General features: G+C 38.8%; 2 protein-coding genes across 2 annotated transcripts in view; both read left to right on the forward strand.

Annotated features, from left to right (window-relative positions):
* The window catches only part of LOC109841465 (pectin acetylesterase 5-like), a 19,881-nt gene extending 5,362 nt beyond the window's left edge, over window positions 1-14,519 (forward strand). The window contains exons 8-12 of the mRNA XM_020410434.1: window positions 12,760-12,813; window positions 12,930-13,007; window positions 13,094-13,199; window positions 13,295-13,440; window positions 14,131-14,519. Coding sequence (XP_020266023.1) covers window positions 12,760-12,813; window positions 12,930-13,007; window positions 13,094-13,199; window positions 13,295-13,440; window positions 14,131-14,238 — 492 coding nt within the window. The 3' untranslated portion in view covers window positions 14,239-14,519. The remainder of the gene's footprint in view (window positions 1-12,759; window positions 12,814-12,929; window positions 13,008-13,093; window positions 13,200-13,294; window positions 13,441-14,130) is intronic.
* Window positions 16,136-17,457, forward strand: LOC109840238. Its single transcript, XM_020408805.1, has 3 exons — window positions 16,136-16,393; window positions 16,485-16,628; window positions 17,055-17,457. The coding sequence occupies exons 1-3, from the start codon at window positions 16,382-16,384 to the stop codon at window positions 17,394-17,396; spliced, it is 498 nt and encodes a 165-aa protein (XP_020264394.1). The 5' UTR covers window positions 16,136-16,381; the 3' UTR covers window positions 17,397-17,457.

The raw sequence follows: 23,164 nt of genomic DNA on the forward strand, positions 1-23,164 counted from the left end.
CGAAAAGGAGATGAGAGATTCATTATTCAAAGATTAAAATTCAACATAGGAAATAGTGTTCACAATAATTACCATGCGCTAATTATAAAGAAGCAAAAATCTTATTTATTTTCTCTTTCAGCAATCGCACAATAGTTCTATCTACTTCTTTTGTATGCTGCATAATACAAGCCATCAACCATTGGATTATTTAATTAGATAATAAAACCACTTCAAAACATTTATGCACTGTTATAAATAGCGGTAAATAGCCCCGCAATAGCGGCGCTAATAGTGTTAGCGGTCCCTTCCCGCGCCGCTATCGCCCGCTACGCTATCGCGTAATAGCGGTGACATATTACAGAATATGTCTGTTCGCAAAAGCGGCCAATAGTGTGTCATAACGGTAAATAGTGAGCGATTACGTTCGAAATTTGTTTTTTGACTGCTATTTAAAAGCGGTTTGAGGCTTATTTTTTTAAAATTAAACTCAACTATTGACCATTGCATTCTACCGTCTCCTGTGATTTTCAGCATACTCCCGTCACCTCTCATAGCCTCTGGCACCTACCTTAATACTTCCTCTCACCTTCTTCACCATGAGCTCCTCTTAGGACATTCCTGTCACCGCTAAGCTCTTCTTCTCGAAGACGATGACTTTTGACTCTTCCAGTCATCTTCGGTATTACGTGATGTTTTTACATGTTTATTTCATATTTAGGATCTCTTTAAATCATCCAATATGTATTTTTAGATTTCTTAGATTTTTCTTATAACTTTTTTAGTGTTTATACATATCTAAATTAGACCGCTATTTGATTTTACGCTTTTTACTGCTATTTTACCGTAATAGCCCTAAATAGCCTTAATGATGCCTCACCGCTTTGCGACGCTATCCGCTATCGATAACCTTGCATTTATGTAATTACTAGTGAGGCCCATATCCTAATCAAACTCTATTAATTATGAGATATTTTACTATTGTAGTTAGAATTAAGAAGGTAACAAACCGGTTGGGGTTGTTCCACTTGAGTCGATGAAATCTCATTTCTAAAGTGGAGCTAAGACCTCTTTGGCCCTCACTTGGTTGTCCCTTTATGACACATTGTATTTAGTCATGCATTTAGTGTGTGAAAATGAATTATATGGATATATGACAACATTCTTATTAAAACTAGACTATATTTTAGGTGCAGTGATATAAAATATCTTATTTGTTATAGTTTCATCTTGATGGCAAGATATTTAGAGAAGAGATCTATCAAGCCCTTCTCATCGGCATGATCTTCAACAATATGATCATCAACCCTATCGCTTAGAGGTGCAAAATGGTTCGGAAATATCTGATCCTATTTGCAATTGTGCCCAAAATGGATGAGGGCATGGTAGACAAAGTCTGAAACTAGTTGAATACGGATATGGTTTTAGATTTTAATTAATACGATTTTAGATATAGATATATCTTAAATTTTTGGATGCGGTCCAAAAATCTGAGTTTAGTTATGGATTCAGATATATACTTAGGATGTGGATCCGGATTTGGCTTCGAATATAAATTCACATTTGAATTCGGATATGGATACAAATACATATATGAGCATTACTTAAATTTGGGTTTTCTTGATAGTTTTCTAATCTCAAAAACTCTTTTATATATAAAGGAGGACTCTATTATCAAAAATTTCTAGTTATAGATAGTTTCAAATTTTCAATATAGTAAGGATTTTTAGGTAAAGATAAGATTAAAGATGAGAGTTTTGATTATTAAAATTTTGAATTGTTTGTTATTTGTATATATACCCCTTAAATCATGGCTATTTCTCCAAATATAAGCATTTCCATAACTACCGCTCGAATCATTAATTTTGGAAAAATTGCATCAAAACAATTACTCATCAACTTTGATAAGCTAATTTCTAATCACAATGTGAAAATTATCAACAAAATAGTTAAACTTTAGTACCAAGTTGATGATTTATTGATTTTAGGGGTATTTTTCATAAAGTGGATGATTTACGAGATAGTGATATGGTGTTTCTCCTCTTCGGAACTTAGCGATCCTCATGGGAGCTTGAGGTTAGATGATTCTCATGGTAGCTTAAGAATAGAGGTGTAAAACAGCACAGTGGAACGCAGGTTGAAGCGTGGAACGAGACGACGAATCGAATAATCGAAACATCTTGTTTTCAGTCCGTGAGTCGACTCATAACAGTCATGAGTCGACTCATCAGATTGAGTCGACTCATCAGGTTGAGTCGACTCATGCCTGTCATAAGTCGACTCGTGAAACTCAGCCGTTTTGTCAAAAGTCTCTGACCAGTAGATTCATCACTGTATGAATCAACCCATGTGTCATAAGTCGACTCATGACTGTCATGAGTCGACTCACGAAAGCTAACAGGTGTTGACATAGTTTCTGACCAGTCGACTCATGACTGTCATGAGTCAACCCATATGACATGAGTCGACTCATACATGTACGTGAGTCGACTCATCGATGGTTTTCTGGTTCGTTTGGGTTTCTGTTTGCACGGATTTTTGTGGGTTTTGGGCTAGGTTATTTACCACTTTGCCATCCACGTTGTTCCACATATAAAAGGGATTGTTTTAGGATTTTAAAAGAAAAGAGAGATTAGATTGTATTGGGAGAATTGAGAGAGATTGTTCTTCAATTCTAGTGAGATTGTGAGAGATTGTAAGTTATTTTATTTTCATAATCTAGAGAAAGTATTTTCCTTCGCCACCATTGAATTGTTCTTGTGTTCCTGTTATTTTTTTCTCAACCCACATTTGATAATTTCGCGATCAAAGGTGCTCGTAGGACAACTCGTATCAAGTTTGTATCAGAACGATCAGATCCTGTGGAGGGGGCATCCTGTGTATGGTCCTGACTCGATTGTAATACAAGAAGCTAGACGAGATTTTTATTTCATTGGAAGGAGTCCGAAAATTAAGGAAGAAGCAGATGACTGAAGGAGATAGTTCAGCAAGGTTAGATGCATTGGAGAAGCAGATGAAGATAATGGGTTCGACCCTCGTGTAACTCGTCAATCTTGTCCAAGACAAGGGAAACAAGGAGGAATCTTCTTCGAAAGACAAGAAGAAACTTGTGGAGCCCGATGGAGAAGTCGAGGATTCTGATTCAGATGAGGAGATCTGTATTGTTAAGTCTGTTTCACACCAATAGGGTAAGGGTTCTTACCAGAATTTGAAGATAGACTTTAAAGTGAAGATTCATGTGTATGACGAGAGTATCAACGTCGAGAAGCTTGATGATTGGATCGAGCGGATGAAGACCTATTTCACACTCTACGGATATTCATCCAAGGAGAAGCTCGTATTCGTGACTTTGAAGCTTTCGAGGCATGCATTCACATGGTGGAAATCCTATTGCAAGCAGGAGAAGAAGGCGGTGTCGTGGAACAAGTTTAAGAAACTACTTAGGAAGCAATTCTATCCGGTAGGATTCCTCGAAGAGCGTTGGTACAAGTGGTACGAGTTGCGCCAACAGTTCAACCAGACCGTTCAAGAGTATACGACGGAGTTCCAACAACAGGCGATGGTCCTCAACATCGCAACAGAGGAATATCCCATTTTTATGAAGTATATGACGAGTCTGAATGAATATATCCGGAAGGAGATGAGGTTTTTCACAGTTGAGTCCATTACAGAGGCGAGTGTGAAGGTCATTGCCATTGAGGGTAGGAAAAAGAAGGGCAACGAAACGAAGGGAGACTCCAAACAGACGGGAGACAAGTTAAGTGGCTCTCAGCCTAAGGAAGAGAAGAAAAAAGGTGATTCAGGGAAGATAGGATTGACATGCAATCACTGCAAACAGACAGGACACGTAGCTGATTGTTGCTGGGAGAAGTATCCTCATCTGAAGTCAAAATGATTGAAAAAAAAGAAGAAGAATGCATATGTAATTTCAAAACAAAGAGCTGCTCCCTCAGCTCTTTGTTTTGAAATTACAGATCAAGACTAGTTTAGTTGATGTCATAGTGGATCTAGGGAGCCAAAAGAATTTGATATCTGAGACATTGGTGTAGAAGCTGGGATTGAAAACGGTTAAACATCCGAAACCCTATCCTTTAGGGTGGATTCAGAAAGAGGCGGGATTGAGTATGGTCACCCAATGCACTTTCAGATTTGCACTCCACGAGTCGTATATCGACGAGGTCACATGCGACGTCATTCCTTTGGATGTTTGTCAAGTGATACTGGGCAATCCTTATTTATGGGATAGATATGCGGTCTATGATAGACGGGTCCAGAAGTATACATTCACCAAAGATGACGAACAATTCATTTTTCGTTCGGCGTCTCTTTCTCAGGAGATGAGTTTGGTGACGATGACTCAGGCGAAGAGGCTGGTAAATACAAGCAAGAAGTTTGTATTATTATTCATTAGGTTTTATGAGGAGCAACTGAGTAGGATGTGCTTAACTACATTGAGCAAACTTCAGGAAGGAGATCTTGACAGGTTGAAGGCCAAGTACGAGGACTTATTTTCGGAGATCACGGGATTACTGCCACGGTGAGGTGTGGAGCATGAGATTATGTTGACCGGCGAGAGTTCCTTACCGAATATAGGCCTATATCGAACATCTGTAGAAGAGTCTGAGGAGATCAAGAGACAGGTTCAGGAGCTTTTGGAGACAGGAGTAATTGTGCTGAGTTGTTCGTCTTGTGGGTCTCCAGTATTGTTGGTGCCCAAAAAGAATGGAGGTTGGCGCATGTGCGTGGATTATCGGGCACTCAACAAGATAACCATTAAGAATCGCGACCCATTACCACGGATTAACGATCTCATGGATCAGTTGGAGGAAGCAAGGTTCTTCACGAAGTTGGAGTTGAAGTCTAGCTACCATCAGGTGAGAATTCGGGAGGATGACACTTGGAAGATTGCGTTCAAGACCAAGCAGGGCCTATTCGAGTGGTTGGTGATGTCGTTTGGTTTGTGCAACGCTCCGGCTACCTTTATGAGGCTTATGAATGATTTGTTGCAACCCTTTACAGAGGACTTTATGATAGTTTACCTCGATGACATCTTGGTGTATAACAGGACCTGGGAGGAGCATCTTGTTCATGTTGAGAAAGTGTTTGAAGTGTTGCAGAACGGACAGCTGAAGCTCAATGGGAAGAAATGCGAGTTTAGGAAGGACGAGTTGGTGTATCTCGGTTTCATTGTGAGGAAGGACCAGCGAAGGATAGATCCAAGGTGACGGTGATCACAAAGTGGCTGACACCTAGGACAGTGATGGAGGTGAGAAGCTTCATGGTGGCTTGTCAGTACTTGCACAAGTTCATTCGATATTTTTCGATTTATGCGGCACCTTTGCATGGCCTTACGAAGGCGAATGTTCAGTTCGTGTGGGGTAGGGCGCATGAGGAAGCTTTCAGCTACTGAAGAAGAAGATCTCGGAGGCATCGGTGTTAGCTTTGTCGAATTTGCGGAGGACCTTCGAGGTGGAGACCGACGCTTCTAGTTATGCTATGGGCGCTGTGTTGATTCAGGATGGTAAGCCGGTGGAGTACCATTCAGATATGTTTACGGGTGCTATTCAAAACTACCCCACCTACGATAAGGAGTTCTATGTACTTTATCAAGCGATCAAACATTGGAGGGTGTATTTGTTGGGTAAGGAGGTGGTTGTGCACTCAGATCACAAACCATTAGAATTTCTACATGCCCAAACAAAGCTGCAGCAGGCACGACACATGAAGTGGATGTCCTATTTGATGGCGTTCAACATCATTATTAGGTACAAGAAGGAGACGACGAACAAGTTAGTCGATGTGTTATCTCGCCCACCAGTGAGGGCACTTTTGGTGGCGACGCGCATTCAACCCTTGGTTCCTTCGGAGTATATGCAGATATACACATCCAGCAGATTTTAGCAGTGTGTTTGAGCGGGCGACGGCTGGTCGAAAGGGGAAGTATGAGATTGGTGAGGATGGTTTGTTGTATCGTGGGACGTCGCTTTGCATTCCGGAGGACGGCGACCGATTACAGTGGATTCGAGAAGCACATACATCACGTATGCAAGGTCATTTTAGGATCCAGAAGACGCTTCTCAATCTACGACGTCATGTCTTTTGACCAAAAATGTTAGAGGATGTCACTAAGTATGTTGGAGGGTGTAAGCTATGTTGTATTTCAAAACCTTCTAATAGGAAACGGGGATTGTATCTACCATTGCCGGTACCTTCGAGACCGTGAGAGAGTATTTCTATGGATTTCTTAGGAGGATTACCGACGACCAAGCGAGGACATGATTATTTGTTCATTATGGGCAAGATGGTGATCTTGATTCCTTGTAAGAAGACTGTGACGGGAGTGGGTGCAGCGTAATTATTCTTTGAGCATGTGTGAAAGCATTTTGGGTTGTCGAATTCGATTATTTCAGATCGAGATAGTTGGTTTCTCGGACATTTTTGGGATTCTTTGTAGAGCTTGATGGACATTAGGTTGAAGAAGAGCACGACATTCCATCCACAAACAGACAGACAAACAGAAGTGGTTAATCGGTGCACATGTTGAGAGGATACAATTCCAGTCATCCCAAGATTTGGGATGAGAGTTTATCATATCTTCAGTTTGCGTTTAATCGGGCTATTCATGGATCTTCGGAGAAATCACCGTTTGAGACTTGTTATGGGTTTTTACCTCCGAGTCCGTTTGATCTCATGTTTTCAAATGAAGCTACGGCCGACGGCAAGGAAGGGAGTGAAAGGCAACAAGCTCAACGATTTTTGGAGAAGATTGCACGTATTCATGCCACGGTGGAAGCACAATTGAAGAAATCACAAGCCAAGTACAAGGCGAAGCATGATCAGCATCGAGTTCCTTGTAACTTTGGCATATGCGACATTGTATAGCTGAAATTGAGTAAGGAGAGGCTAAAGGGAGAAGGGAAGAAGTTGAAACCTATACGTTATGGTCCGTTTCGGATTCTCGATCAGATTGGTGATAACGCCTTCAGGCTAGATTTGCCACCTTAGGCATGTATTCGGTGATCAATGCCGAGTATTTGAAGTTGTTTGAGCCTTCATTGCTGGATGATGAAGGTGACGACAATGTGATCTTACCGCATGTTGAAGACTTGTGGTTTGATAGAGAAGAGCCGTTGAAAGAAGATTGTATTTTGGAGCGGAAGACGACCACGACGAGGCAGGGGATGAACGAGTCATTTCTCATTGGACGTCAAGGTCAAGTTCCTAGCAAGGCTAAGTGGTTCAACAGGGAATGAGGAGTTCGTGAGTTTCCTCAGCTGAAGTTCTAACTTAAATGAGACTTCAAGTTCCTAAAGGGGATCCCATGATACGGGTGTATCTTCTCTTTGGAACTTAGCGATCCTCATGGGAGCTTGAGGATAGATGATTCTCATGGTAGCTTAAGAATAGAGGTGTAAAATAGCACAGTGGAACGCAGGTTGAAGCGTGGAACAAAACGACGAATCGAATAATCGAAGCATCCTGTTTTCAGCCCGTGAGTCGACTCATAACAGTCATGAGTCGACTCATGCCTGTCATAAGTCGACTTGTGAAACTCAGCCGTTTTGTCAAAAGTCTCTGACCAGTCGACTCATCACTGTATGAGTCGACCCATGTGTCATAAGTCGGCTCATGACTGTCATGAGTCGACTCACGAAGCCCAGCAGATGTTGACATAGTTTCTGACCAGTCGACTCATGACTATCATGAGTCGACCCATATAACGTGAGTCGACTCATACATGCACGTTAGTCAACTCATCGATGGTTTCCTGATTCGTTTGGGTTTCTGTTTGCACGAATTTCTGTAGGGTTTGGGCTTGGTTATTTACCACTTTGCCATCCACGTTGTTCCATATATAAAAGTGATTGTTTTATGGTTTTAAAAGAAAAGAGAGATTAGATTGTATTGGGAGAATTGAGAGAGATTGTTCTTCAATTCTAGTGAGATTGTGAGAGATTGTAAGTTATTTTATTCTCATAATCTAGAGAATGTATTTTCCTTCGCCACCACTGAATTGTTCTTGTGTTCCTGTTATTTTCTTCTCAACCCACCTTTGATAATTCCGCGATCAAATGTGCTCGCACGGCGACTCGTATCAGATAGTTTTGCAAATACTGAAATTAAAAGTCTTTTTGCAAGTACTCATGATTTAGGAGGTACATACGCAAATAACCCTAGAATTTTAGAAGTGTGCATAATTTTAATTTAATGAGGACTCTCAAAGTGAAAATATAATTAAGAGTAGTTCACGTATAAAGAAGAGATAAAATTAAAAATTTTAAAGATAGATCTATTAAGTATAGTGGACCCCACTAGCCGCCAAGGGAAGGGAAGACGTTCAACTTTCAACATCTAGTAAAAGGAATTATGTTTTTGGATATCCGCCGATATCTTTTAGATCTTTGATTATATACAGGTATGATGAGTATGACTAAGGTTTTGCAATGAAAAACAATGATCATGTTTAAGACTAGTTCTATGAAAAATTAATTAATAACGTGTGAAGTAATTTTTTAATCGGTTTACTAACTGAAAATGAGACAGTAAGGTATTATAATTTAATTTTGGCACCACTGAAGCTATGGAAACCATGGTGGGAGCATAACCATTCATCTTTGAGAACTATTGTACAAGATGCATTTATCTTTTTTCCTTTGCAAATATTGTTATTCTTTTTATTTTATTTTATTAACTCAGAAAATTTTGTGGTTGCCTACATATTTAGTTACCCTTTTGAGGGTAACTATGGAAAACGATCAGAGATTCAGAGTTCTATCAAGTTCATCACTACTATGAAATCATTATTATGAAATGGACAGTCAAAGCATAGTCCCCACTACAGCATAGATTGGTGCTTCGAATCAGGTGAATTTCCCTACTGCGGCTCCTTGAACCTTTGTAGTGCCTATCATTGAAGGCAGTGACTTCATTATTGTAGCGTCCAAGACCATTAAGAGGATAACTAGAGTAATGCCCGTGGCTAGATCTTAGTCCTAGGCATCTGCGTAGAGGCCCGTGGCCGCTTCCAAGGGATCGTCATTTGCAATCAGTTTCCACTTGCTGCTCTTAGATGCATCGTCATCTTCACTTCTTCTGGCGAGAAAACGAAGAAAGTTATCATTGAGAAGGTTGCCAGAGTAGCCTTATGGCCCTTATCAACATATCACATAATTTTCTCTAAGGACACAGAGTCCATTCTTACCGCCAGAAGAAGTGACTCATGATTTCTTAATTTTTTGGATACTCCTAAATTGTTGCTACTAGACCATGAACAGACATAATGATAAGCCTCTTAGAGTGCATATCTCATATCCCCTCTACACTGAATGGGAAGGCGGACAATATTTTTGTGTAGAGTGGTTGATCACATTTCAATAATATAGCAAATAGAGATAGCAAATGGAGATAAGTTTGTATACAGCCATCTGGCATCATAGTAAATAGATATAGTTCCCCTAAATGGGAAAAACTAGCAACTGACTAAAGGCATAAGTGACGAAGCCTTACTAGACTCCTTTGTAGATGGCATCGATCTTGTATGACATCTGCAAACCTCTTGAGGTGCATTACTGCAATGGAGAGTTTGGAAATAGTGGACGGTCACACCACTAGTCTCGGGTGAATGGCGAGTTCCAGGTGGATGAGAGTACGAACTCCACTGGTGGAACTCAAAGGATCTCAACAGATATCTGGTTGAAGGTAGGTAGACAAGAGGATGGGAAGACACTTAACTTCTTCAGCATAGTTGGAGTAGGGGTGGTCTTCCTGGCTCTTACCTTGCGACGGAAGATGTTGTGATTGGTAGGATTTAATCTACCGGTAGGGACGGACTCTATGTCCTTAGAGCAATCTATGTGCATGGGATAACTAGTGGAGGTTGATCAAGGATGATCCCTCTTGAGGTGGCTACAAAAATTTCCAGGACTAAGACCTAGTTGCGAGCATTGCTCTGGCTCTCCTCTTAATCGCTATAGACACTATAACAATGAAGTCATTGTCGTCCTCACTGGCGGGCATTGCAATAACTCTAAGAGATCTAACAGTGTGCCTTACAACCAGGCTTCGAGTATCAGTCTGGACCATAAGTGAACAAATGTGTAAAGGTCAACTGAGCGAGAACTCCGATCTGAATAACCCTATCATGATAGCTATGTACTCGGTGGAACTGTCATTTTTCATAGTAACCTTCAAAGGGGTTACCAAAAGAAGAATCAAACAATCACAGAATTCACCTGGTTAGTAAAAGAAAATAATAAAAACAGTGATATTTTTAAAAGAAAAACTAATAAATTCATTTTATATGTTATTTCTCAAAGATGGATGAAAATATATGCTTCCACTATGGTTGCCATAGAACCTGGGGTGCTAGATAATGCTACTAGTAGTATCAGTTGGCAACCTTTGCAGGAACGGACTATACAAAATAGACCATTTGAGATAGTTTACACTATAGTGCTAGTTTACACTATAGTGCCTGATAGTAATGTTTTAAATGTCGGATGTCGGCTTCATGTCGGTCGGCCAAAATTCATGTCGGATAGCGGAAATCGGGGATATATCGGGGGACATGAAAAAAATATTGGATTGCCATATCAGATAGGTTGATATAATATCATAAATGGAATCTTCACATACTTGATAATTATATTGTCTAAACATATAAAAAAGTACATAACTTATTGATGTTAGGATCACTAACCAATTGTAGACACCTGATTTCTGAGTCGGGTTTTTCAAACTTGATCCAATAAGCTTAAAACCGTTTTTTCTGAAATTTGGCCGATATTTCTTGGCCGCAATGGCGCCCGACATACCCGATATTTTCCGACATGTCCCCGACATGACCTCAGAAACGCAATACGCATTGAAATGAAGGATATCGTGGCGGCTAGGGTACATATCGGCCGCCATGTCCGACATGGCGGCCGATATTTAAAACACTGCCTGATAGTATACACTATGCACATGAATTGAAATTGAGATCACAAAGTTGAGGCCAATATGCAACAACTCCATTAGATGACTTATAGTTTATATACATAGAAAAAAATGTGAGCATGGATAATAATAGTAAGATCCAAGTCAAAGTCACCATTATGTTTTTTATGATCTGTTTCTCTAGCTTTCTGCATCTACATACATGTAGATGCATTTACTTGTATATTAATTTTTTATTTAGCTAAACGACCACAACATGGTTGTTGTTGAATCTATCAATAAAAGGGTGTGCAATAGAACTGTTGTAAATCCATACCTTATTCACTGTGCTAATAATCAATTTGTTAAGAAAGCAAGTCTAATTTCACTACTACTTATTCTAACTTCAAGAAACTACAAAAATTTGGTAATTGGATCTAACAGTCAAGTACTCGTCCCAACAAAGAGGACACATGGTCATATTGCAAGAAAGGATCTGGAATTTTTCTATTTCAACTGAAATTTCAAACATTCTTATCTTCTGTAGCTTTGTTTTTTATGATTGGTGTGGATTTATAGTTCAATTGAGGTCTAGGCCCAAATAAAGAACCAGAAAGAAGAATCAGGGCTCAATTGAGACCAATTTCTTTGCAAAAGTCTTGTAAAAAGTACCACTTTCTCCAAAGCTTCATTTTTTGGTGCATCAAGTATGAACATCTATGATGCACATAGATATTATTCGATTTAACACCCTAATATTTGATAAATATCTCCGATATATCCCCGATATTCGTCATCCAATGTGGAAGTTTCTGTCTGGCAATTCCTCAACATTTGACTTTTAGGACACTGATGAATGCACAAAGCCCGCCTCCGGCGTTCACGCCCATCACGCAACCTATCAACCGAATACATACGCATAACCATCAACCTGTGACAGTGGATACGTACACGTAAGCATCCCCAAATGACACCACATATTCCACAACATGCCTGAGAAAATGATGCTGAGATTTACAACGACCCCTTCAACGGTTCAACCTATACATATGCCTATGAGCTTCAACTTAACATGCATGAGTGGTTCTCTTAGAATATGCAGTATATAAACATGCTTCAGCACTATTTAATTTTATTGAAAGAACATCTTTATAATCCTACCTCAGTATTTTATACTCCCCAAGGTTTCAGTTTTTTATTTTTTATTTTTAGAATGTCTCTTTCTAGTTTCACATAGTGAAAGCATGCATAATGAGAGGTAGTCAAGTACTCATCGGTCAAATGGTATTATATAAATCTGACTTGCACCCACTAGGTTTAGACAGCCTCATACACATACATTACTTATATGAATTCATCTTCCTCCCATCAATATCATTCACAGAAACTAGGCAAAAATGGATTTGAAAGAGAAGATTTCAGAAGCCAAACCAGTTGGATTTTTGTAGAAAGGTGTGTACTGGCCATTTTGAAATTGAGGTAGTTAACTTAATGGATTTTTGTAGTTTTGAAAGAAAATATTTCAGAAGCCAAACTAGTTGGATTTTTGTAGGAAGGTGTATCCTGGACATTTGAAATTGAGGTAGTTAACTTAATGATCATCTTACTAACTAATCCAACATATGCACTTCTTTAAGTATGGGTAGACCTAATTTATTTACGTGACACTAGCAGAGCTTACTAAAATTTCACAATTTGTGTTTAGTACAAATTTACAGTGTCCACTTTTCCTGGTCCTGTCATCTGAGGTTTCGATGCACACGGCTCAATATATATCAGTCAAATTTTCTGGGCCGTTACAGTGTTCATCTATTGTTTTCTTATATCATACTTTTCAATCTGTTACTGTTTATTTGCTTCCAGAATGTGGGGAAGAACCTGCCAGCTGATTGTACAAAAAGGACCGAACCTTCACAGGTAAGCCTTCAATCAAGTTAATTGTTATAATTTATACCTATTGGCCAGTTGCTGTGTCAATCTTTGGTGTTTGTCAAAATCTTTTTCTAATATGCACCCATGTTTTTCCTATTCAGTGTTTCTTTCCTCATGAGCTTATCAAGACAATAAAGACCCCACTTTTCATTCTCAATTCTGCTTATGATTATTGGCAGGTAAGTAGTACTTATCTGTTATGTTTCCTTTGTTTATCTTAATGTATTTCTCAAAATTAATTTTCTGAAATTACTGTGTTTTCCAGATACAAAATGTTCTGGTACCAGAAGATTCTGATCCTCGAGGGCACTGGCTGAGGTGCAAGAAGAACATTCATAATTGTCATCCGAATCAGATTGAAATACTGCAGGGTTATAATCATAAACTTTTTCATCATTAGAAGGCCGTTATGTATGTTTTTCTTTAGAAACTAGAGATGTTCTTTTTATAATGATTTTCTTAACAGGTTTCAGGACATCATTGCTTCATACCTTGAGTGAATTTCAGCACAAGAAGGATGCGGGAATGTTCATCAATTCTTGCTTTGTACACTGCCAGACAATGAGCAATGTCACATGGCACTCTCCAAAGTCACCTAAAATCAACAATAGGGTATTTTCTCCCTTTACTGTTAATTTCTCCTGACAATTTATATTTTCTTTACTGTAACATGTCTTTTTATACAGGGTTAATTGTGGATACACTCCTTATATTATGACGGTGTAGCCACTTATAACACTCTAAAGTCTAAACCTTGTTATTAGCACTAACGCACCCTGAATGTGAGATGACATTACTTTCTTCCACCCGATTTACTGGGCGATTGAGTCTTTTTTACAGTTAAACTAACGGTAGAAGGTAATTTGTCATCTCATGATTCTCACAGGATATCTCAACCTAACTTTTGCAATAATATAGTGTAGTGTACAGAGGTTGCAAATGCTAATAAAATATTTTAGGGGGTATAGTTGGCTAAGCCCTTTCACAATTAACTCTTTCTATATGCTTTACTTTTCCTAGGAATAGTGTTATTATAATTCTCGTTGACCAAATTACCCCTTCTCTTGCTGTTTCAAGCTCCATCTTATTTCATGTCATAATTCCACATTCGTAGTAATACCAAATGATCACTACCATACAGTAACCATTTAGAACTATAAGAAAGGAATGGGATTCTGAGACTGATTCCCGTCAACTGTTAGGCTGCAGCTTGCACAGTGGTATATAGCATGGTTCTTGAACTATATTTTACTTAAAATGTATCAACTTAATGATTTTGGCTGGTTATTTGCCTCCAAGCAGACAATTGCAGAAGCAGTCGGAGACTGGTACTTTGGCAGAAGAGAGGCAATATATGTGGATTGTCCATATCCCTGCAATCCTACGTGTTACCATAGGAATTTCAACTGAAGTTTGATGGAAGAAATCGAGGTTTAACTTTCGAGCATTTGATTCTTTTCTAAATGCCTTTAGTAAGCACAAATACTTCAATATGGTGCGGTGCATAGAGATAGAAAGAGCTTACTTCAATCTGTTATAAATTATGTACATTGCTTTATGAAGCTGTAAAAATGCAATATGTATGAATAGCACTTGTTTATAGCTTGAGAACGTGAAAAAAGATTCTTTGAGTTATTGTATTCAAAAGTTGACACTTTTTCCACATTATTTGATATTATGAATGTTGAACTTATGCGTGAAATAATTATTTAGCTTATAGTCATCATTCTGTTTACTCATCTACTTTATTCTCAGTAACCAATGTTTGTGTCACATCCGTGTGTTGATGAAATGGTTATAATTAGAGAATCCAAGAAATTATCCTGTGTTGATGGGACTAATAATTCTTATGGTGCAGTTCTCTAGTTTTGAGTTCCGTCTGTATTGGGTTCGACAACAAGTGAATGCTGGTATCGGTTCCATATACTTAAATTCTATGCCAACACAACAGGTGACGATTCATTTCTTAAATATGTTCTTCCCTTGCATTGCAGGCGTTTCTATCTGGTGAGATTTTTATACTTGTGCGCAAGTTAAAAAAGGTTAAAAGAGATTATTGGATGCTGTCTGAGAAAGCAAAAGCACTTTTTCCAATTGTTGGGCATGCCCATTTTAATATTATTTGCCCTATCAATAGACTGTATCTTAGGTTGCACCAAATCTTAAGCTTCTATACGTTGATGATTATGAAGAGACTACCTATATCATGTACTCTTGCTTCTTGTTTCATCATTTAATGAGTATTGAACTGTGGATGAACATGTTCCACAAATCCTTCTAAAATTTTACATCAGTATTCCTAAAATTTTACTTCTAGCACTACTTGGGTTGATTTTAAGAAATTATTATTGACAGTTAATGCCATTTTAGGCCTAGAAAGGGTTGGATGTACATAGGCTTATCATCTCATAACATGAGGAACTACGTGATTTTATCTTGATCCTTAGACGACCGGCAGTCTAAGAGCTGTCTAAATTCTTTATAGATTTTGTTACACACAGAATATCGGTTTTGAATTACTATTCTTGTAGTGTCGTTGTTGCAGATAAGACCTCCTGGGTTAAGTTTTTGTGGCTCTTTTTACCTGGGGTAAATTTTATCATATTCTGCTCCCCGTCGATAGTTCGAAACTACCTGCAAAAAATTTAACCCAGGGGGCCTATCTGCAACAATAAAATATACAAGGATGGTTAGTTCAAAACAGCAATAACAGAGGCGTTGTGTGCGCAATTACCCTTCTTTATAATGCACCTTTCATATTGTTCCACCGACACCAAGGTTGTGTTTGGCAACTTCTCAAAATTGGGTGGACTGATCCTAGCCTCATTCTGGGAAACATTTTATCTGTGAAATATTGGGTAAGTATATTGCCTAGTTTTCTTTATATCAAAAAGTGACCTTTAAGCAGGTTTTATGTTGGACAAATCCCCTTAGGGCGCGTTTGGTTCCAATTTTTTATCGGTGAATCCCTGCCATGGTGTCAGAAATGTGGCAGGTTTCACCCCAAAACGCCTTTTTTTGGGGCGATTTGGGGTGAAACATGCCACAGATGGGACACTGTGGCAGGCTTTCCCCTACTTTCACCCTAAAAAAATCGGAACCAAACAGGTGAAGGATAAAACTGGGTTAGGACTGATCCTTTCAAGGCTAGCAAGGCATGGGTTGCAGTGGCTATATTGCACCCATCTTAAAACCATTAAGTCCATAAAGTGGAAAGATTTTGATAACATTATGATGCTTATTCATCATTAACAGGTGAAGGATGTCGTGGAAGCTGCTAAAAGCTTGGCCTCCATGAGGGACTTTTTGGTCAACATATTCTCCTCATCCCATGACACGACCCTTGAATCAAAATCAAGGACACTGATTACTCACCTAGAAAGAATAGAGAAGGAACCAAATTATAAAAGCAAATTACTGCACCTTCATCTTTTCTATGACTTTTCTTAGTTAGAGAGAGACCTTTATCTCCCCTCCAGATAGCCCATTTCCCCTCCTCCCTCTCTTTGCTTGTGCTCATTAGTCTTTACCCTATCACTGCCAGAGAGAGCAAATGGCTCAACAGGTGAGATTCTTTCTGTATACTTCTCCCGTTTGTGGATCTTTTTAGCTAATGTCTAACCTTTAGTTATGTGCTAATGTGATTATAATCACAGGAAGGAGGCTGGCCTCTTGGATTGCAACCACTAATTAATGTGAGGGTTGGGCTTATCAGGAGGAGCTTGGACGTCTCTAGCTCCCTCTCCTTCACTGCCTCCCCAACTTCTACTACCACAACTACATCGGAGTTTGATACCGAGGTATCAAATTATTATTCAAACTGCAAACTCTAGTTTAGCTTTAGATTTTTTTTTTTTTTTTTTTACCGTAACAATTTAGTAAATTTCACAAAATACCCCTGAACTTTGTGGTGTTTTGCACAAAATCTTCCACAAAGCTAAAGTTTATAGATTAAAGAAGTTGCCATGTGTGCACATTTTTGGGGCAACTTTTCGCTTTTTTATTTTTTAGTTTTACGCAAGCAGAGTTTTTCGGATTATCGTAGGTAGATATTAGAAGATGAAACTTTATCTTCTACCTTGAAGGTCCAATAGTAAGGGCCAAGGGAGATTTATATATTTTTTAAAAATCCAGAGGATATTTTTTTCATGTATAAACCCTTGAGGGTTTTATACAGAACACCCCAAAGTTTATGGATTAATATGTTCCCGCTTCTTTCGTTGCAGTCGAGCATCACACTCGGGAATCTCATTGGCATTACTAGAATTGTTGAGCTCTCAAACGGGAGAAAATGCAGTACCATGAGAGAGAGGAAAAGCTGCTGCAAGGCTAAGGACTGCTTCTCTCTTTGCCCTAGAGCTCAATTCAATAGTGATGAAGGTTGCAGGGCTCCATCACTCGGCCATTTTCTTCAGGTGGAGAGAAGAGCTCATAATGCTCGGATTAACTCTCTGTTCTCTAATGGCCTCATTGCTCCTACGACCAACGATCGCAGTTCTTGTATTAAAAAAGGCATGGGTCATGGAGTTGGGTTTTGTTTTGGTTTGATATTTCCGTGCATGAGATGAACCTGTGTCAGCTGCAGCAATCTCAAAATTTTTGATGAATATTGAGGAGGGGTTTATATTAGATTTAGCATGTCTTGAGACAGGAATTGCAAAGGAAGTCGACTTCAATTCCGTGCGCTTTAATTTTGTAATCAATTTAAGGCATAGTAATTGGTCCGGAGTCTAATTATTGAGACATCAAAAGATTCTTTAAATGATGTCTAATTTAAATTCCTAATTGGGCATTCTAATTTAGACTTGTTTAAGAAGCTATGATGTTCTATTTTGACATTTTGATACACTAAAGTTCTCAAATTGATGTTAATTTGATTATCTAATAACCCAAAACGTAAATCGTTCCTTGCTTTTTTAAAAGTCAAACAACTAAAATTTGAAGCAAATATTTTCTCATGCACATTTATACATTGATACACCTACCCAAACAAAACTAATCTTTAAATTTTTTTATGTCTCAGAATACCCAATTGTTAAAATAAATTTTGACAATATCAAAGTTATGATAAAGTGAAACAATTGGGGGTATCAAAGTGCAAATAACCCTTTTCTCTGGTTACTATTAAGGGGTTGAAGATGAGAGAATTTAAGATTATTCCGTCACATTTGAGGTCTTGAATGCTGCCCTTTTATTCCGTCACAACCTATCATCTACAAGAAGCTACCAAAATTCTGTAACTTTTACGAAGTGCAAGGCCGTGATGTGGACGAATGCAAGCGAACGCCGATTGATAGATCAGACCCAAATGCAGCATACCAAAAATGCTGAAAATACGAATGGGGATCATCCCCCTGGGATTGATATGATTGTTAGAAATGCGTGTCCAGCCCGCTCCGCTGCAAGCTCAACCTGGTGCGTGCACACCAGTCATGAATAGCCACCCTAAGGCCTCTGGTCATACTCCAAAGTCATTCATCTTAATTTTGATCAAAACCTCTCTGCAGTCGAAGAGATCCCTCGCAAGAATTCAAAGGCTAAAGCTATGCTCGTCGTGAACCAGCTAAGTGTTGATGATGATGACCAATTCTGGACTTTAGTGCACAAAAAAGCACAAACTCTAGAACAATCAAGGGCTAGAGCTAAGTCCACAAACTCTCAGGAAAGCGAGGATGAATCTGATTTTGAGCTCCCTACACAAAAACAAGGCAGAGAACTGATTGGCACTAGCACAACTAATTCATTTGCGGCACCCCAACGTCCTCCTGAATGTAAGGCTTCGAGCGAGGAACGGTTCATCCCCTTCAACCCCCCTGATCATCATGAATCCAATCCACAACCATGTACATATCATCTTTTGGAATGCCCATGGCGTTGGTAACCCTAATACTTTTGGATTTTATAGACAACTCATTTCAGCACATAGGCCCTCAATGTTTATAATAATGGAGCCTCTTGCGAAAGATAAATATATCAGGAAGTTCCACTTTTTTGTAATAAGGACAATTGGATATCCAATGAAGATGTGGAGGGCAAAATATGGATTCTCTGGAGGGAGGGAGTATCAGTTTCGCTCCTCCACAAGACTAAGCAGTGTATTACTGTTTTAGCAACCATTATGGGGTCATCTATTACCATATCAGCTGTATATGGGAAGTATACTGTGAGAGGGAGAAGGGAATTGTGGGACCATCTTCGGTTCATTTCATCTTCTTCCCAGGGGCCATGGATTGGGGGAGGAGAGTTTAACATCATTAGATACATTGAAGAGAAAATTGGGGTTGCTCAACCCTAACCAATGGCGATGGAGGAGTTCAATTCTTACATTGACGACTGCAGCATGGCAGCAGTCCCTACGTCAGGTGGCCCCTTCACTTGGTGCAATAAGTTTTAAGGACCCAAGAGAACTTGGCAGGTCCTTGGCAGAGTTCTTCAGTCCCACGATCTCCTAGCCTCTAACATCATTACAGTCCAGCTGTTAACAAGGGAGTTCTCTGATCAATGTCCCATTCTTCTTTCATACTCCAGAAATTTGTATTCAGGTCCTAAACTTTGGCGTTTTCAGCGCATGTGGACTACGCACCCTGACTTCAAAGAGCTTGTGCACTCATATTATATCTCCCAATCAGGGGGCTTTCATCGAAGGGAGGTGCATATCTGATAACATCGCTCCAGCCCAGGAGATCTGCAGGGAGATTGACAAGAAAAACAAACATCCTAACATTGTCCTCAACCTGGATACGCTTAAAGCGTAAGATCGTCTTGAGGATCATTGAGGATTCAAGGGTGGCACTCTAAAATGTTAAGTGCTGCTGGGAAACTGATCCTAATCAAGCATGTTCTAGGCGGAATGCCCATTCACATCTTTATCTTGTGTAGCAGTGCCCAAAGGAGGAGTGTATAAACCCATTGAAGCTCTCCTTGCAAGATTTTTTTTGTTGGTCCTCGGAATTATTTGGGGCTCGTCGACATTCAAGCCAATGCTCACTCTTCAATGGGCATTCATTCAAGCCAATGCTCACTCTGATTCTAAAAGCTTAGTTCAGCTGATTGGTAAACAAACCCCTATATGGCTTTGATAAAATGGGAACGACTTTTAGAAGGGGCGACTAATTTTACTTGTTTATTGTCAGGATGTGTTTTGTAGAATGTAGCGAGTCTCCTAATGTTTTTTGTTTGTTCGGTACAAGGGGAGTATCATTTTTATAATCACTAATCTTTCATACGTGATCTGAAGCCACCAATTTAGCCCACACATCAAAAATGGCCTTGCTGGATGGGCTTTGAGAAGCCCATAAATCGCTACAAGTCAAACTACGTCAGCGTCACTCACTATTGTCACAAGCCTGTAACATCTGCTGGCCCATGGGCAAAAATGTTTACAGATTAATTTCGAGACTTTTACTAAGGCTACATCCCAAAGGTTACCGTGTCCGTACTCCGTAATTAATGGCTTCGATTTTGAGTTCCTGATCTTGCAGATTCTTGACCATTTAGACCTTGACGGGTCCTCAGCAGCTTAACTAATTTGCATATTAACACTTGAAATTAATGGCACTGTTCAGACTTGCTCCCCAATAAACATCCTCACATCATGCCATCTTTTCTGGTGTAGTACTTGATTGCAAATACGAACACACTCATACTCTCTACGCTTTTTCTCTCTCCTCCGTGCATTGCTGGACCTTCGATGTCTGGACATTGTCGGGCATATCCAATCAACTCCACGATGCTAAACACTATGTAAATTCGTGAGTCCGAGCATATTTAACCATGTATTCATCTAACTATTATTTATAATGCGAGGCTAATAAACCTCTCTTGCATAAACCTCACACAAGTCATCCATATCACCTTCGAAGCGTGGGTAGTATTCACAACTATCTACGACAAAAATGAGGTATTTGTGAGAGGGTTAGGGCCTGCAAGGTGATTAATAGCTATCATCAATGATGACTCAATGAACAAGCCAAGCAACCAATGGACCCCCAAGAGAGTCAGGTGACGCGTCTCTCCAAAACAACAGAGACACCCTTCGCTTTCTTTGGGCACAAGAATCCCACAGCGTAACCACCTTATCTTCCAAGTGTAACAATGACACAGACCCGACCAGAGTCGGACCAAAACAAAGAGTCCTGCATCCATGCAGAGGTTCAGAGTAAGTCCTCAGGAGTGGAGCCCTAATCCCATGCTCAATTATCAGAGCACCCACATGGCAATCAGGACTCTTGATTGGGGTGGGGGGTGGGGGGATCCTACGGAGGGCCCTCTATAATAAATCATATGGGGAGATCGGGATGAAGACGTTTGTACTAATGTGAATCGTGATGCACATGTCAGTATCAACTATCAATGCAGACAAGCTATCTATAGTAGTTGTTAGATATTTTGTTAACAAAAGATAATTTTGCCTTCATGAATTATAATAAATATTGTAATTAAAATATGTGTAACGGATATATAATTATGGGGAACGTTACAAAATTTATGACGAACGTTACGGAATTAATTACGGGTTTTGTAACGTCTTTTCCAACCCTATATATATATCCATATGTTGAGCTCAAAATAATAAGAAAAAATATATACAACAAGTTTCTCTTGTTTTCTTCTCTCCCCTACATATTATTTTCATCTACATCTTAGTTTTATTTTATGGACAACTTCCTTCATCTGAGCTGAAGCTCTGCATTCTCGCCCGAGTATAGAGGCCGGCCGTTTCCGGGAGTTTTTACCGCTAGGGGAAGGGAACCATCTGCGCCAGGGCGATAGGCGGGTTCTCAATCTTCTAGGGCAGTGAATACACGACTGCTCCCGTTCAGGCCAGTTTTAATTGTTTAATTTTTCGGATTTATCTGCATGCTATAATCTTAATTATTTGATAAATTTCCAACAAAAAGTAGTATAAAATTTACAGTACAATTATCATTTTTTAATCCACAATATACACAATGCTATTACCATGACTCCAACTTTCTCTAGCTTTGCAATAACAGTCCATCCTTAAAAAAACACCCAAAATAAACTGGAGAGCTGTCATCAGTCTCATGTAAAGCACAGCCTGAAATGTCAGTCAAATCTTTGCAGTTTTTTTTATTATTATAGAATAAGAGGGCTCATTGGTTAAATTCATATGCCATTTTAAATCTTTATGGCATGGTAGTCAAAAAGAAAAATCAAAGTCAATCTTAACTCATAATTTACAAGCATAACATCACCATTATGAAGGTTCTGAATGAATGTAAATTTCATAATAGCTACGAAATATTTCATCCCAAGCTATGGAACTTTTGCATAATTATAAATCTCTACAGTTTGGCATCGAAGGATAGGCCATATTTGTAAAATTTATACGCCCTCGTGAATCCATAAGGCATAGCAGCTAAATATAAACATACATACAAATATAAAACAACCTCATTTTTTTTTCATGGTTTAATGCTTTCATTTCTTTAACCTATCAATATGGTACCTTCTATTATTAATAATTCCATACTTTAGTGTATTTATGCATCTAATAAGCTTAGTACAGAAGGTGGTAAAAGTGAATGCAGATTTGTTCAGCAACTTAAGTGGCAGTTGTCTGCAGCAGATGAGTTTTTACTCTCAAGACATGAAAATCATGAGGTTCGAACATCAATAGGTAAACCCCTCCTCGGCCTTATCCAACATATGTTTGCATTATAGTTGATAGGCAAATTAAATGCTTGCAGGAAATATTTTAAAGTTTCTATATTCTTTTAAGAAACAAAAACTCATTGAGTGAACCGATTCAAGTTTTCTTGGATTAGTTGGTGTCTAAGGCAAGGTTTAAGGGTTGCGTAACGCGCTCTGCAAGGAATGAGGTACTTAATTGATCTTTGATCAACCTCTATTACTATCCTTACCTGGCTAACTACCCGAGTAAAACTTTAATCTTTTCATTTTAGGAGATTTTGGTTTGGAATAAGAGGACCGAAATTATGTGAAAATTCATATACATTTATTTAATTACGCTTCTTGCATCATATATTGCCTAATAATAAATGATCAATATATGAGCGAACCAAATCAAAGAGGTGCATTTTTTTTTAAATTCTATTTTATATGGTGGATTATATTTCAAATCTTCAAATGTAAAGTTCATCACTTTTATTGCATTTTGATGAATATTGCAATAAATGTTCATGTCTTTTTAGATAACTTGCATTTGTTACATGATTAATTATAATGTTTTATGCAAGAATACACTTGAAAAATTTAAAGCACGTATGTACAAATATTATTATTATTATTTGTATAAGAGGTGATACTAGAAAATGGCAACATAAATTTGGAAGGTCTTCTTTGTAGACAA

The sequence above is a fragment of the Asparagus officinalis genome, chromosome 5 (genome assembly GCF_001876935.1).
Source record: "Asparagus officinalis chromosome 5, Aspof.V1, whole genome shotgun sequence".
Taxonomy (NCBI): domain Eukaryota; kingdom Viridiplantae; phylum Streptophyta; class Magnoliopsida; order Asparagales; family Asparagaceae; genus Asparagus; species Asparagus officinalis.

What these genes read in the sequence shown, in the direction of transcription:
- LOC109840238 (XM_020408805.1), top strand. An exon ending in CATCGGAGTTTGATACCGAG is followed by an intron (nt 16,629 to 17,054) that starts GTATCAAATTAT and finishes CTTTCGTTGCAG; the next exon opens with TCGAGCATCACACTCGGGAA.